The sequence below is a fragment of the Pavona decussata genome, unplaced genomic scaffold (genome assembly GCF_977016875.1).
Source record: "Pavona decussata unplaced genomic scaffold, jaPavDecu1.1 SCAFFOLD_87, whole genome shotgun sequence".
Lineage (NCBI taxonomy): Eukaryota > Metazoa > Cnidaria > Anthozoa > Scleractinia > Agariciidae > Pavona > Pavona decussata.
The window spans coordinates 4,634,830-4,651,419 of NW_028145504.1; the positions used below are offsets into that span (position 1 = coordinate 4,634,830).

General features: G+C 40.8%; 2 protein-coding genes and 2 pseudogenes across 2 annotated transcripts; all 4 read right to left on the reverse strand.

Annotated features, from left to right (window-relative positions):
- Positions 1-2,959: 2,959 nt before the first annotated feature.
- LOC146474928 (uncharacterized) lies at positions 2,960-4,333 on the reverse strand. The gene is made up of 2 exons (XM_085116295.1): positions 3,292-4,333; positions 2,960-2,997 (listed from the first exon to the last, which is right to left on the reverse strand). The coding sequence occupies exon 1, from the start codon at positions 4,158-4,160 to the stop codon at positions 3,363-3,365; it is 798 nt and encodes a 265-aa protein (XP_084972421.1). The 5' UTR covers positions 4,161-4,333; the 3' UTR covers positions 2,960-2,997; positions 3,292-3,362.
- Positions 4,274-5,128, reverse strand: LOC146474929 (uncharacterized; annotated as a pseudogene).
- A 703-nt stretch (positions 5,129-5,831) lies between these two features.
- LOC146474930 (uncharacterized) lies at positions 5,832-8,505 on the reverse strand (annotated as a pseudogene).
- Positions 8,506-11,188: 2,683 nt separating this feature from the next.
- On the reverse strand, positions 11,189-14,726 carry LOC146474931 (uncharacterized). Its single transcript, XM_085116861.1, has 3 exons — positions 13,724-14,726; positions 12,415-12,584; positions 11,189-11,614 (listed from the first exon to the last, which is right to left on the reverse strand). The coding sequence occupies exons 1-3, from the start codon at positions 14,709-14,711 to the stop codon at positions 11,189-11,191; spliced, it is 1,584 nt and encodes a 527-aa protein (XP_084972987.1). The 5' UTR covers positions 14,712-14,726.
- Between the last annotated feature and the right edge of the window lie 1,864 nt (positions 14,727-16,590).

Here is a 16,590-nt window from a genome sequence, read left to right on the forward strand (position 1 = left end):
CGTGTCTCTTCTCAAGATTTAAAAAGGAGCTGGAATTTTTTTCACCTCATTATACCATTGCTTTTGGATATGATGATTCCACCTTTGGTGCGATACTCCACTATCCTTTATTGCTCACCCTTTAGAATACTAATTTCCTCCACAATGGTATGATATGAAGGGTCGGTATTGTTCATACTGTCTAACTGTTTTTCTAACAAAATTATTTCACTTTTCCTTTTTTCTGAAACGGTGTAAGATATTGACTTCTCCCTCGCCTTTAATTTGATCATCTCCCAAAGTAAGGCTGGGTTCACCAGCTCGTCGTCCTTATACTCATCTGCAGTGTTTTGTATTGTTAATTTACTGTTCGTAACATCGTCCCATTGAAGACTTCAGCACATTGCCTTCTTCTGTCAGATATCTGCTGAGTCAGAATATGGCGCTAATTGGAGAGCCTAACTTAACGGGTTCCAGTTGTCAAGATGCTGACGATGACCTTGTAATTGTCCAACCTCGCCAGGAATCTCATTGTTTAAACTGAGAGATTCTGGAAGAAAAGTGAGGGGATTGGAAAACAAGTTAGAGAGTCTCAGTAAGTAACATATTTCAAATGAATTCTGTTTCTGTAGTGTTCCTGTTTTTGACGGCTGTTACTCTACTGCAGATAGGCTGCTTTTAAACCAAAACTCAATAATGGTTGTATGTTATATCAAATGATTACAGTTTCTGACAAAGCATGACGTAGAACAGGATAACATGTTTCCCACTGATTTACAGCTAATTTACACGGTACATACATGTATATCTAGCCTCACATGTCTGTTGATACTTTATGAAATAAATTTCTATCAGTATATTGCAATATGTTCTTAGGAAATTAATGACACATCAACCTTTTAAAACAGTTTGTATAATACATAATATATACAGAGAGAAAACATGGTCAGCACACAAGCATGTACAGTACTGCATGTACTATAAATCAAACACTGCTTTTTTTGTTCTCTGGCGTATATTTGGCAGTTCCCTCTTTTGTTCTTTGATCAATTTTAGATGTCTTTCAAACACATAACACCATCCCTTCATGTTAGTTTTCCTTTTTCTCGCACCAGTAGCTTTTGAAGGCCTTGCACATGGGGTACTGTTAGGTGCTGGTGGAGCTGCAGATTGTGCAGGTGTTGGTAATGATGGTAGTAGTGGAGTGGTGTCAAGTGGTACTGGTGCTGGCGTTTGGGGTCTTGAAGGTGGTGGCTTTGATAGTGATGAGGGAGTAGTTATTGTATCAGGAGCTTCAGTTTCAGTTTATTCTTGTCTCTGATAAGCTTGTTCTTCATTTCAACGTAGAGTTTTCCATTTAAATTGAAAGGCTGTTCCTTTGATATGGAAAATACACAAAGGCGAAAGATTCAATAGAGAAGCAGTGCTAGATGTGCGTACTCACTTTAAGCCCACTGACATATATACCACTATTTCAATACAGGAAAGGGGGTTCCCTAAAAGATTTTCACGTGAGGGCAAAACTCTGATTAAGGCTATAACACGCATGTGAGAGTTGCACAGGGCTGTCAATCCCGTTATTACCACCACCTTGCATTTCAAGGTAAAAAAAGGAACAGCCTTTCAAATTAAATGGAAAACTCTACTTTGAAAAGAAGAACAAGCTAGCTTAACTGGGATCTTGGGGAAGTGCACGGCTCGCACTGTACTTGTATCTGTACTTGCACTATACTTATATCCATTTATTTCTTTATTGTAAATTTATGCCTTTTCTCCCTTACAAATAATTACAAAGTTTGGCCCAGTAAAGGTGAGGGCACTGAGAACGCCATAACTATAATACAAACCAATAATGAATAAAAGGGAGTGGCTGGGACAAGGGGAGGAGGAGGGATGAAAAAGCGTGTCTTCAACCACCGTCAAGATGAACTGAAGTAACACTCACATGGATGCCTGGTCACATGGCCAGCATAAGACTCCTAAAGGGTATCGGCTGAAATGTGAATACCTGCCACCCCAAGTCCCAGGCCCCCAGGGAACTGAACAATACTCACTTGGAAGAAGAGACATAAAAATCCTATTTGCAAGCAAATATTTTCTTTATGCCTTTTCTCCCTTACAAATAATTAGCACAACCCCAACATGCTGCCTTGCCTGAGCTATGTTTACTGGGCAAAATACCACATTCAATGACTGGAGTAAATGGCTATGGGTGAAATCCCATAGCCGCATTTATTATAAAATATTTTTCAATCAAATCCTTGATACAAAGTTTGGCCCAGTAAAGGTGAGGGCACTGAAAACGCCAAAGCATGTGTCTGTACACAAGCCGCCCCACCCCAGGCAAACGCAGCACAGAAAAGAGAAGAAAGTCAATGACATATACCGAAAGGTGTTATGCCAACCCAGGGAGAACAACGAGAAAAATGAAATACAGTACAGGAAAGACAGGTTGAGTCGCCCTTGCAGACTAAACCCATCTGTAACCTTTTCAATAGAATAATTGTTAGGTCAACCCAAAGCAGGAGCTGCCCATGCTAGCTAATTCCTTGGATCAATCATAACAAACTAAACTATGTGAAACAAAACCATGAAAAATCCAATACAGGAAAGACCAGTTTAGTTGCCTTTGCAAACTAAACAATTGGTAAACTTGCTAAATATTACTATACATGAGGTCAACCTAAAGCAAGAGCCGCCCATGCTAGCTAATGCCTTGGAGCAACCATGACAAACTAAGCTATGTGAAATAAAAACATGAAAAATCCACCACAGGAAAGACAAGTTTAGTTGCCTTTGCAAACTAAACAATTTGTTACTTGCTAAATATGACTATACACGATGTCAACCCAAAGCAAGAGCTGCCCGTGCTAGCTAATGCCTTGGATCAACCATAACGAACTAAGCTATGTGAAATAAAAACATGAACGTCTTGCCAAGGTGACCCCCAAGTAAATGTGTACAAGGTACTATATAGAATGCCAACCCAACGCAAAAGCCGCCCATGCTAGCTGATGCCTTGAGCAACAATAAATAATTTAACTAGGTGAAATAAAGTTAAGCTGCCCTTGCAGGCTGAACCCATCAAAAACCTGACTCAAAGTACTCCACACAATGCCAAGCCAAGGCAAAAGCCGCCCATGCTAGCTTATGCCCAAGATCAACAGTATGTAATACAGGTGCAAACACCATCACCCAAATGCCCTGTACAATCGACAACGGTATGTTATGACAACCACCCGCCACCAATGAGCAATAAAAATAATGATCGCATGTAAACTAAAAGCAAGAGCCGCCCATGCTAGCTGATACTTAAGGTATAGATAAATAACACAGTAAACTAAGGCAAATTGCACCTGCTGGATGGCTAGTAAATGAAAACGTTAAGAACAAAGACTAGGCATTCTTAGATACTTTTGAAATGCATTAGACTTCCACCGTCCTAAGAGGCGGATTTGAGCATCGGATAACCCCTTATCTGCAGCATGGGAAGCAGCACCAATTCGAAAGCTGTGCCCTTTGTAAACTGAAGGGGACAAACCCCAAAACTGTATAGCAGACGACAACTGATTTGCAAAATACGATCGAGAAACAGGAGTCCCATCCACTGCAATGAACAAAGCACCCGGTCTGGATCCCCGCATTGCCAAATACTTAGCCAAAAATTCAACAGGGCAAGCTTGTGGCTGGCGAGAGACTGTGATGGAAAAGGGGCGTTCATTGTAGCTATGCTTAAAGTTTCCAAAAGTAATTTTAAATACGATTAGTTCCTGCGAAGCATTGAGCAGTTTACTAATCTGCGAAATTTGTAGGGGAGAATTCTCATTACGCCCACCAGTGGAAGTCATTTCACCAATGCGTAAAAAGGCAAAGAATGCCAGGGAACACATGGCCTGAAACTGACAAATTTGGTAAGAGGAACCAACCAAAGAAGGTGCCACGGAAAGCAATTCATCTAAAATTGGCAGTGTAATAGGAAGACGACTATCCAGGCGAAACCCAACTTTGTTAAAACCTTTAAGCATTTGGGAGACATAAAACACTTTAGACGGATCCGAAAAACCCTGAAGCTTATGGCAGTAACTCAAAGCCGAGACATACGTCATCACCGTGGATGGAGCGTACTGAGAGCGAAACAGATAGGCTATAAACAAGGCCAGAACGGATGGTGAAATAGGCATTGCCCTAAAAGGGAGTTGAAATGTAGAAATGAAAAACTGAAGGAAAAGCTTCCAAGCACGCTGATAAGTTGGTATGGATGAGGGCTGAAGGCTAGAACGAAGTAAAAAGGAAGCTATGGATGCCAACTGAGCGACTGTAGATGAGGAGGTATCGCTGTGGGAACTTCATGCATGTAAGCTGGTGCCAGCTGTTTGAAAGTCTGCAACTGTAACCGAGACAAAGAATCAGCCAATTTGTTCTGTACGCCTGGAACATGCTTTGCTTTAAAGCAAATATTGTAATGAAGACAAACCAGAACCAGCTTACGCACAAAAAACATTAAGTCCTTGTCACGACAAGTCTGTTTGTTGATAACATGTACTAAAGCCTCGTTATCAGTAAAAAACAACACACGCTGATCCTTAAATGCATGCCCCCAGAGATGCAGGCTAAGGACGATGGGATAAAATTCAAGAAATGCAATGTTGTGGTGACGCCAGCTCTCTGGCCATTCACCATAACACCAATGCTTGCCAAAAACTGCGCCGAAACCGATGGCACCGGATGCGTCTGTATACAATTGTAGCTGATGCGAGTTAGACCATACATCAGAAAGAAAAAAGGAACGGCCATTAAAACTAGCCAGGAATTGCTGCCAAACCTTAAGATCTTCCTTAACTTCTCGGGTTACCCTGATAAGAAAATGAGGGCTGCGAATGTTCAGCGTCAGATGAATGAGACGTCACAGGAATGGCCTACCGGGAACAACTCCTGAACATGCAAAGTTTAATAACCCTGTTAAAGACTGAATCTCACGTAAAGTAACTTTGCGACGTCTAAGAAAACCTGAAATTAAATCCTGACACTTAGCTAGCTTATCCGGAGGTAGCCGTGCTTCCATTTTGACAGAGTCCAACTCAATACCCGCAAATGAAATGGTTGAGAATGGGCCAGGAGTTTTTTCCGGTGCCATAGGAATGCCCAAATAATGACATAACATTAAAAATAAATCTAACTGTTGTTTGCACAAATTGTGAGTGGGCGAAACTATAAGAAAATCATCCAGCAAGTGCAAAATGTGATCGATTTGCAATTTCTTTTGGGCAATCCATTCGATAGCAGAAGAAAACATTTCAAAAGTTTTGCAAGAGCTAGAGCAACCTATTGGCATACAGCGGTCATAGTAATATAATCCTTTCCAAAAAATTCCCAAAAGATTGTTATCTTGAGGTCGAATAGGAATGATGCGGAAAGCATTCTTGATATCTGTTTTGGCCAGAAAACAGCCCTGGCCAACAGTTTTGATGGTACGAATGGCATCGTCCACTGTAGCGTATGATACACTGGTAAATTCAGACGAAATGCCATCGTTTAAAGATGAACCTCGAGGAAAAGAAAGGTGGTGAATCAAACGGAATTCACCCTCTGTCTTTTTAGGGACCAAACCAAGGGGAGATATACGAAAATGGGAAAAGGGTGGGGAGGAAAAGGGGCCAGCAAGTCGTTGGGCTGCAATTTCCTTTTCAATTTTGGCATCAACTGCTTCAGGGTTTTGAATTGCAGAAAGGAGGTTTTTAGCGCATGAAGAGTCTTGGGGCCCGTCATAATGCAAAGAAAAACCATAATGGAAGCCATGAGATAAAAGCTGGACTACTGAAGGGATATACCCAGAAAGAAAAAATTGCAAACAATCACTGTTTACGGGCATTGGAAGCCCCCGTGGAGGTAGGCTGGGGTTGGGTCTGGCTGCTGGAGGGTTTATTGTTGCGTTGATTGGGAAAGTTTGATGCACCCTTTTTTCCGTAGGCACGAAAATTACAATTTACGGCCCTATGGGGGCCATCACATTTAGAACAGGAATGCTTAAAAGAGCATCCCGAGCAATGGTTCCCTTTGTGATACTTAAAACAATAACTTCGGGGGACATCAAGGGACTTGACGGCGCCGCTGGTGGAATTAATTTTCTTAGCATTACCCTGAGATCTCAGCCACAATTCCCAATGTATCGTCCCCCACAGGAGAGTTGTGGCCTGAGACTGGTGCAGGAAACGAAAATTTTCATCGTAAAAACGCCAATTATGCCCCCTAGCAGCCAGATCCTGAATAGTGGCCCCATACTTCATGAGGCCTGGGGCCTCATGGGGATCCTGTGCTGTATAAATACCTACAAAGACATGAAAGACCTGTAGTCAAACATCTATTGACGTAATCCGCTTTGCCTTGTTAACTGGTTCAAGAGCTAGGGATGGGGAGGTGCCTTCCCGTGATGGTTGAAGTGTAATTTGAAATTTATCTTCAAAAGCCGGGTTTACAAGTAGAGAGCCAAAATCAACAAATTCATTTTGCAAGATTTTGCTACGAATTTTAGCTGGAACTCGCGCATCAAGTGGCAAATTCACAGACATAAATATATCATTGGGACGCTGGGTCCTAGGGAGCAAATGCTGCTCACCTGACAGGGATGCAAAAACTGATTGAACTCCGTCATGTACAGCTGGCACCTCCACTGCGTTCTGTATCTGTGAAACTGGGCCCAGACTGTGCTGCAAGGGGGACGCAGAAGACTGCGCATGAGTGGACGGCACTGGGGCTGGAGGCACTGAAGATACAGGGAGTGATTGAGGCGGAGCTGGTGTGAAGTCAGGAGTCTGCGTTGCCTGAGGCAAGGATCCCAAATGTTCAAACAATGGCTGGAACTTCCTTGTAACTTCCTCTGTCACCCAGGATACAAGTTGCTCCAGCACTGGCGAAGAAAGAATGGCAGTGGCAGTATCCGCCAGGGTTGAAGTTGTTGCAGCGGAAGGGGCTGACACCAAAACCTCTGGCATCATGGAAGCTGGTTGTTCAGATGACGTCAAGTTACTTTCCACAACTGCATTCTGCCTTCTGGCCCGCCGCGGAGGGGAGCTTACTAAGGCCTCTTAGGCCTGAGATGATGGGCGCTTGGACCTTTGAGAACGGCGAGGAGGCAGCCACAGATAAAAAGGGAAACAAAACCAGAACCAAGAACTAACACTGTAATGGAAAATTACTAGCACTGAATACAGTAAGCAACTAGACAGGCATGGCTGACGAAGTGTCGCCGCAGGTGCCTGTCAAAGCGGATAATGTTAAGCAAAATAACGTGAGAGCAACAAGGGCTCTAATAAAAAATAAAATAAACAAAACCAAAGTGAGAGCAACAAGGGCCCTACTAAATTAAATTGGAGCAACAAGGGCTCTAATAAAAAATAAAATAAACAAAGCAAAAGTGAGAGCAACAAGGGCCCTGCTAAATTAAATTTGAGCAACAAGGGCTCTAAAACCAACAGGAGCAACAAGGGCTCTTATTTCAAATCAACATGAGCAACAAGGGCTCAATATACAATAAACTGAGAGGAGCAAGAGCTCTAAAATAAAATAAAACAAAATAAAATTGAGAGCAACCAGGGCTCTAGTAGAAAACAGCAAAGAGCAACAAGGGCTCCAATTGAAATACACATGAACCACAAGGGTTCAACATAAAATAAAAATAAACAAAAACAAATATGGCTCTAATAAATATAAAACTGTTGAGAGCAACAAGGGCTTCAACATAAATAACTTTGAGTAACAAGGGCTCTAAAACAAAACATAAACAACCAATAGCAACAAGGGCTCCATAAAACACGCATGAACAACACGAACGCAGGGAATAAATATAATCAGGGCCATAAGGTGTTCACAAATAAATGAACTGCAGGCATGAGGGCTCGAATTCCTCTTACAAACATAAAATGTAATCTGAGCACCGTAGGGATAAAAAAAAAAAGATCAAAGAAGGCGAAGGGCCTTCAAGATGGCTCCCCGATAGCTGCGATAAAGGGAATACTGGCCGCAAGAGTTCAAATGAACACCGTCGCACAAATAAGGAGTGACGGTGGGATTACTAAAACCCCTGTGACGCCAAGAAGAAACATTGGGGCGAAGCTCTAGAACTCCGTTCAGATACTGATTAAGGATCGGTGCCGCCGCATTGAAGAATGGCGCGCGAACACGAGGTATCACCTCGCAAACACCGATGACACGTACCGAATAAGATGCCAAGAGCAAGTGGACCAAATCATCAACCTCGGAACCGACATCCTCAGGACGCTCATCAACAAGATCATTAGTGCCTATTTCAAGAATAATAATGTCAGGTCGACGAGCCGAAACAACACTAAGGTCATAAAGGCGAAGTTTCTCCACAGTACGACCACTAACGCCATGCAAGTGAATCACAGCGTCACCCACGAGATCAAAATGCTCGGAAGCACGAGCAGTGAAATTGGATGAGAGGTCTGAACTTAGCCTTCGAACAAATGAATGGCCCAATATAAGAACTGTAGGAGGTGAGTTAGCCATGGAAGAGACCAAGCCAAGAAAGAACCTAAGAAATTACAACCCGTGAAATCGACTACACACACGTGCATGCAGACTACAATCGACCCAACCGAGAACTAAAACAAACAACAAGTCGAACGAAAACGGAAAGCTGTTAGCTTGCAAAGACAAATGGGCCAGGAGAAACTACTAAAGGGGGTAAAAAATGATGAAACTCACCTCGAATGAAAAAGGGATGAAAAAGCGTGTCTTCAACCACCGTCAAGATGAACTGAAGTAACACTCACGTGGATGCCTGGTCACATGGCCAGCATAAGACTCCTAAAGGGTATCGGCTGAAATGTGAATACCTGCCACCCCAAGTCCCAGGCCCCCAGGGAACTGAACAATACTCACTTGGAAGAAGAGACATAAAAATCCTATTTGCAAGCAAATATTTTCTTTTTGTTTTACGTATGATGATTAATTTGTATTAGAAATTTAAATTTTGCCTAGTATGCCATTTGATGTTTTTTAATTTGTGTTAGTTATTTTAATCTTTTAGTGTGAAATACCTGTAAACTAGCTGGTGAGCCTAGCTTGCTGGTCTCACAAAAGCTAAGGGTATTTTCACAATAAACTGCTATCTTTATCTTTCTTTATCTTTATCAGTGGAGCGCTGCCATCATTGCGAGAACTTGTGCTACAGGTAGCTGTCGTGTTGGTGGTGCTCGAGCAAGCAGAATGACCCCGACCTGTCTGCAACTGCAAACAGGTCATTATCATCCTGCTGATGGCGAATTCTGTACTGCCAGAATACATGGCATCATCTTGAGAGGTAGCGCTACTAACAGAGTTCAATGGGAATGGCACAAGGCGAACGAGTGTTTACCAGAACAAGGCTAAAGTAATACATGACATTTTCTGTTTACTGCGCATACAATGACGCAAACCACTTACTGAACCTTTGAATTTTATGAAATAATGCGTTATGTGAAACAATGAATTATATGAAACCATGAATTATATCAAATAATGCATTATTTGAAACCATGAATTATATGAAACAATGAATTATATCAAATAATGCATTATTTGAAACCATGAATTATATGAAACAATGAATTATATCAAATGATGCGTTATATGAAACCATGAATTATATCAAATAATGAATTAAATGAAACCATGAATTATGAAATTATGCATTATATCAAACAATGAATTATTTGAAACCATGAATTATATGAAATAATGCATTATATCAAATAATACATTGTTTGGAAACATGAAGTATACCAAATAATGCATTGTGAAATCGTCAATTAATATCATACCACACAAGACGTGGATGAATATTGTTTGAAATCATGACTCTAATTACAATTCATGGTTTGAAATAAATTTAACAAGTTCTGAAGTATTTTTTGAAATAAGGAAATTTTTTGAAGTGTATTGTTTCAAATAATTCGCAATTTGGAAGTCAATTATATAGAATAAGTGAAAGAAGAGGACAATGGCTTTAAGTGGTGCTTCGGCTAAGACGGAAAGAGAAAACAATAGGCTGCAGGACCGCGAACCGTTGGAATGTTTAGCGTGATCAAGTTTTAATTGGATTAGTAACAAATTTTTTATTGGTCATGGACACATTAGCGCGAAATTCAAACAAGCGTTCTCCCAAAAATAATTCTAGTGAAGCTAAATTTAACATGTTATACACATATTGACGTAACAAGTAAACTTGTGAAGTTTCAGCCAAATTGTATGTGAGGAAAGATACAAAGTTTAGAAATCTCTACTGTGTGATCATAATCTTTTTTATGTTTGCTATCAAAAATGACAGAAAGGTCAGTTACATATAACATCATTGGCTGAAATATTCGCACAAAAATCTGACACCAAATAGCACGTTTTCCTTCAGCGAAACAGAACAACAAATGCAAAATGTAACTTCATTGATCCCTGCGTGATTTGCAGCAAATGTTTATCTTGATATCAGCAGTAGACTGTAACTGTTCGCTAGAAATCTTCAAAAAGATCCAAATTTGACAAAGTGTTCACTGCATCAAAAAAATATTCTCCTGCCACTGAACCAAGCAATTCATCCATTTCCAAGTCACGGGAATGTCTTTGTTAGGAAGACTAGTTCTTTTCCGTCTATTTTATTCCCCTTGCACGAATGTCTTGTACAGAGCAGTAAGAACTTAAACAAGCAAAAACAAGAACGCTGAACTGCTCGTTGAAGGAAATGTTTATGTTTCTCAAGCAAAGAAGGGACCATTTGGCCTTGAATATCGCTTGTTCAGATATTTCCATACAGCTTTTGATGGGGGCAGGTGCAGGTACGGTTGCAGGTGTAGGTACAGATGCAGGTACAGGCGCAGTGGGTGCTGTTGTTGGTACTGGGGTAGATGCTGATACTGGATAGGAAGATGGAACTGTTGCAGAGTTTGCAGAACCAGAGGGGTATGTCTGTCTGGATCCTGGAGGAGATGATAGATTGGCATTTCTAGCTGGTGAAAAAAATATTGCTCTGTGAAGGTTTTGGATGTCTGCAGCCATATGCTCCATTTCTCGTTTCCTCTTCTGGTGGTATGTGCTCTATCTGCGTTTCCTTCAGTGGCTCCAAGCCTCTCTCCTTCATGGCTGAAATGCACTCCACAGGGTCTGCCCTTATCCCACAGTTTGCCTGTCGGTTATAAAATTCTATCATAACCTCCTTCTGCTACAGCGAAAACACTGTTCGTTTTGCACCACCACCTTTTAGTGCAAAGCCTGGTTTTAGGAGGTTCTCCTTAAGCTGGTCAGTGCCAACCATCTCAGAGGAATCTGAGCTCATTTGATGCTCCATCTCGTGTTGGATGAATCGGACACTGTATACCCCCTGACTGCCATTCCCACTTCTACATGTATTAGGTGTTCCTTGAAGATTAGGAATTTCTTCAGATGTCACAGTACCTGTTGCACCTGCGATAGGACTTCTACGGTTGGCTAAACTTTTTAGCTGCTGTTCGGTTTTTTTAGATTCCTTTCCAATGCATGCCAGAGAACGGGCTACAACTCCTCCACTGTTTGGGCCAGAAGTTGGAAATTCATAGCTCCAAAGAGCGAGATATCTTTGAGCGTTCCTGACTGCTCTGGTGCCTTGCTTCTGTCAATGACAAGTTTTCTACAGGTGACATTCTTCATTGACTGCAAAATTGATCACACAGTAAATGCCATATTAGCTCACAGTTACTGTAAAAAGGTAACATCATTAAAAGTCTGCATACAAGGCAGGTGGTCCATCAGATCAGTGCTTATCTCCGGTTTTTGTAGCCTGAAGCAACTAGCAACTATTTCTACTCCCTCAATGGATAGCATGCTAGTCTATGGCAGGGTTACCCCCAGCATTCAATTCACCAGTAACCATTTGTACACCTGGGTGGAGAGAGGCACTGTGAGAGTCAAGTGTCTTGCACAAGAACACAACACAATGCCCCGACCAGGAAACAAACCCAAACTGCCTAATCCAGAGTTGAGCGAGCACACCAACCATGATGTAGAAAGGAAGTACAAACGTCTTGTGTGCTCCATAGTACTCCAACAAATCCATGCTTTCAACATTTTGAAAGTTAGAGAGCTTGAAGCTGTATAAAAACAATCAGACGTTTTGGGGTTATCACCTGGACCAGTCTCTTCAGCTTCGAATGGGCCATTGTTTAATCTGCAATTTAAGGCACTGATGACATGAAACATTTGATGGTTTTTTATACAGCATTAAGCACTCTAACTTAGCAATGCAATGTTATTTTAAACCTGACAGGACGTCAATGAGAAGAGCAGGAGTGAACACTCATTTCAAACTTTAGCCATTATAATAGCTGCTTATAAAAGAGCTTTACTACGAATCAGTTCCAATCAGTTCTGAGCTTCTCCCAACTGACTTCCTGTTTCCAACTTGTTACTCACCCTAACCCATCTCACAATGTCATGGCTGATATGGGCAAAGTGGGTATCCAGCTTCGATTTCCCCTCACCGGCCTCGAAGTTGTTGTATTCGACAAGAGTTAACTGAAACACTTTGCTAACTTCTGCCAAATAGAGGATAAATCCAGTATTGTGGTAGTGTGGACCATTGTCTGAAACAACAAAAGATTTTTACCATGTTATATAAGGTACTTGCTCTTTATAGTTTTAAAACTTCTGCTTTGCAAATTCCTTAATTTTGAGATGCACAGGTGTACACTGCACGTGAATAAGAGAAGCCAACTCCCAATAGTGTTGAAAATTGCACTGAAACATGATATTCTGTACAATTAAAAGTGGGAATTCATAGTTGTTGATAGCCTAAAACAATGGAAACAAGTATAAAGTACTTCATTAGTCTAATGCCATTTTAAATAGTTTACATGTAAATTTACAGTAAGACAAATAATTCCTAAGGAGCTTTTAGCCTTTTCAATAAGCCAAAAAAAAGAAAAACCTTGATATCATTTTTCCCCACAATATCAATAGCATTCATGACAAAATGAAATGACAACTAAATTCAAAGATACGTTACAGGTAATTTGATTGGTCACAAGTTTGCCCAAATAGTGCAACTATTCAAAAACATATGGATACTAGACAGGAGAATTCCAAATCTGTGTACATCCTTGAAACTATAGCACTCTGGCTAAACCAAGCGTCCTGTTTGGTGTCCTCGCTCCAGAGATCAATTACCTCTGTTCTCTCAGTTTCACTCACTTGGACAATGGCAAGGAAGCCATGTAGGGAAATTCCACCCTTCCAATACCAGTCTTTCTGGATTTCTCTTGTCCTGACACCCAACTCCAATTTCATTTTATAATCGACGATTACCACAGCCTCCTTAAGACTTCTTAAAATGACGGATCATTATCAGCATCTGGGCCAAGTCCCTTTTAAAAAAGTAGTACAACAAAATAACCAAAAGTACCCTATGTAACTCAGGCTAACAAAATTGGTCAACTTATGTAAAAAAGTTAAGAACGTAATTATATCAAGACAGCCTACTTTTACTACAAACGCACTCCAAATCAATTTTCTTTTATGTTTTCTTAACACTGAGCGTTTTTAAAATTACTAAATTAACCCTTAAAATTGTCACTTTTAAGCCTTCTTGTAATTGCCGCTTTTAACCTGTGTCCAAGTGTGTTTGTCAAGACTTAAAATCAATCACACAGTTCCCAAGTTTTTAATATATGCGTATACATCTACCTGTCTCTGCTGCTTGAAGATGGTCATGCACTTCTTCTACTGTCCCCACTAATAATGACATCTGATAATGGTGGCATCCCTTGCCAACTGTCATCTTTTTGGATGTGGCCTCGCCCTGTTTGCAACTGATGCAAGTTGGTGTTACGAGATGGATAACCCATTGGCGCTTCCCATTCTGGCACATTATAGTCAGAGCAATGGCCTAAACTTCGAGAAATGGAGAACTCCTGTTGTGGAATATCAGGTGGAGACAACACTTGTGGAGGACTGGATTTGGAAGAATGGCTCAGTGAAGGACTAGTTGATACTGTATGAGATGAACCCATTGATGGTGAAGAGAACTGAAATCTTGAGGCAGGGGTGACAGGTGAAGGTGATGACTGCTGTGGTGGAAAGAAAGTGCCTTCCCTATTCTGTTCATTAGCTGTAAGTTGGGTTATATTGTTGTGGATGTTACCTGTATATCTTTGCTGAAATGTATCCACAGGCTGATTTCGCAGCTTGGAATCTCTTGACTTGACTGCATCTGTGGGCTGTAATTGTGGTTTTGAAATGATCTGAACTGGGTCTGCTGTAGGTTGAGGCTTGAGTTGTACTGAGCCTGAAGGCAGGTTGATCTTATTTGCATGTAGTTCAGCCACTTCCTCGACCTCAACTACTTCATTACTTCTACAACTTGCATGCTTCCTTCGCTGAAGTAGATTCTGCACCCTATTAGTATTTGACACTAAAATAATTTCACTATCGTTATCATTTTTCGAGTCAACTGCCTTCCTCTTCTTACTTGTGTGTTTCTTGTTATCTGAAATCACTGGTTCCTTGTCAACCAGCTCTTCGCAATCTTTAGCTTTCTCTGTCCTAGACTCTTTTCTTGCATGCTTTCTTTTAGGGTCTTCGCACTGAGAGTCATCATCCGACCCTGCTAGCTTTTTCTTTGAAGGTTTGGGTTCTCGACGTGGTCGAGGAGCATCGATGGCAAGCTCCTTTTCTTCATTGTCAACTGTGTAGGTAGCCAGGTCAGTCACCATCTTATCTGCCTCTTTTTTTTTACCTACAATGTAAAATTAATCAGCTACTTACAGCTGCACCACACACATTTCAACTCACAGGATGGGTGAACACGCAAGTGAACACGCATCTCCATTTTTAACATTGAGATGATCTTTGACCACGATCTTTGTAGATAACTGTACATCGATTCTCCAAGTTCCCCAATCAACAACGTATTCGTATTTTGGTTTTGACATCTTGAAGAACAGCACGATCGGGAGTTAAAAATCTGCAGTCTAGACCGGGAATCGAGAGGACGTGAGATGAAATGTCGCACCACGAATGCGTCGGAAATCTGGCGGAACGTTTGATCACACGATATTATTTCTGTAAAGGCGCCCCTTCAAAGAGGAAAGGTGCAAGATGCTCGTCCTTAACCTTACCAACACGGCTTCATTGGGATTGGCTACCATCAGAACGTGTGAAATTTTTTTGTTCTTTGAGCAACGGTTATGAAATTTCACAGCTCAAAGCAAAGGGACCTTTATGTGACCTTGTAAAATAAGGCGAAATACATCATATTAAGTTCGTCAACCAAAAAAAATTTTCGATACGGTACTTTTACATTTAAAGTACGGATTTTTATCCCTTTCTCACGTCCATGAAATGTATGAATTTGGCGGCCGCCATGTTTGTTTACACGCAGCAAGAAAAGCTTGGGAACGAGGTCAAAGTCTAAACACGTGATTAACCACGTTTGGATTGAAACATGGTGGTTCTCAGCAAAACTTTCATGGACAAAAGTGTTTATCATGGTTTTCTGGAAAATGAAATATCATTTGTCAGCAACAAACTATTTTTTTTCTATTAAGCAGTCTCCCTTGAGTGTTAGCCAACTGACCGCTTAAAGTGTATATGACAGATATTTTTTTATTTGCTTGATGAAATCTACATGGCATTCTGATAAGAAAATCGAAAAGAGTTTTTTCGATATCGTACTTCTTTTCCATGTTTTAGCCATCCAAAAACGTGAAATTTCACTTCCGGTGTTTTACAAAACCGCGCAAGAAGAAAGACTGGAAATAGTCCGCTGTGACGTCAATACAAGAATGCAGGTGTCGCGGCTTCCTCGGCTCCTCACATTTTTTTGGTGCGCTCTGAGGAAGAAACATGGTTCTACTGAGGTGTGTTGTCTATGGTCGTAGCAATACGCATCAAAAAACGGAGGAACTGAGAAACCGGGATACTGGCATTCTTGTATTAACGTCACAGCGGACTATTTCCATTCTTTCTTCTTACGCGGTTTTGTAACCCACCGGAGGTGAAATTTCACGCTTTTAAACGGCTAAATCACGGACAAGAAAAATTGATATGGAAAAACGTTTTTCAACTTTCTTATCAGAATGCCGTGTAGATCCCATCAAGTAAATAAAAAAATATCTGTCATATACACTTTAAAAGAGGGAGCATTTACATTAAATATGGGGCTTTGTTAAGTGACCACTCAACAGAAGGCTGCTTACAGTTTGAGCTCTCATTTGAGGGCTACATGTACCTAAAGGAAATTTCTTCTACATCAAATTAAGCAATGATCTGCATAAGAAGGAAAGTGCTAATGGCAATGCACGATGCATGAAATGTCACCTTTTTTGTTACAAATAGTGATCTCACTGGCCAGGACTCAAAAACCCCTAAAAAGTTAAAATTTAAGGTGCATTGGGTCTGATGTTTTAAAGGTTTCAAGTAATTTAAGACCCAATTGCACAACATGAATTGAATTTGCAGAACTTCATCAAAGAAGCAAAATTATTGGCTATTGTCTTCTGCTATTCTGATTGGTTAACCACAAACATTTCCTAACATTTATTTGATGCAAATGGCTTTTCTTTATTTTTTTACTCTTTCTTACATGGAATA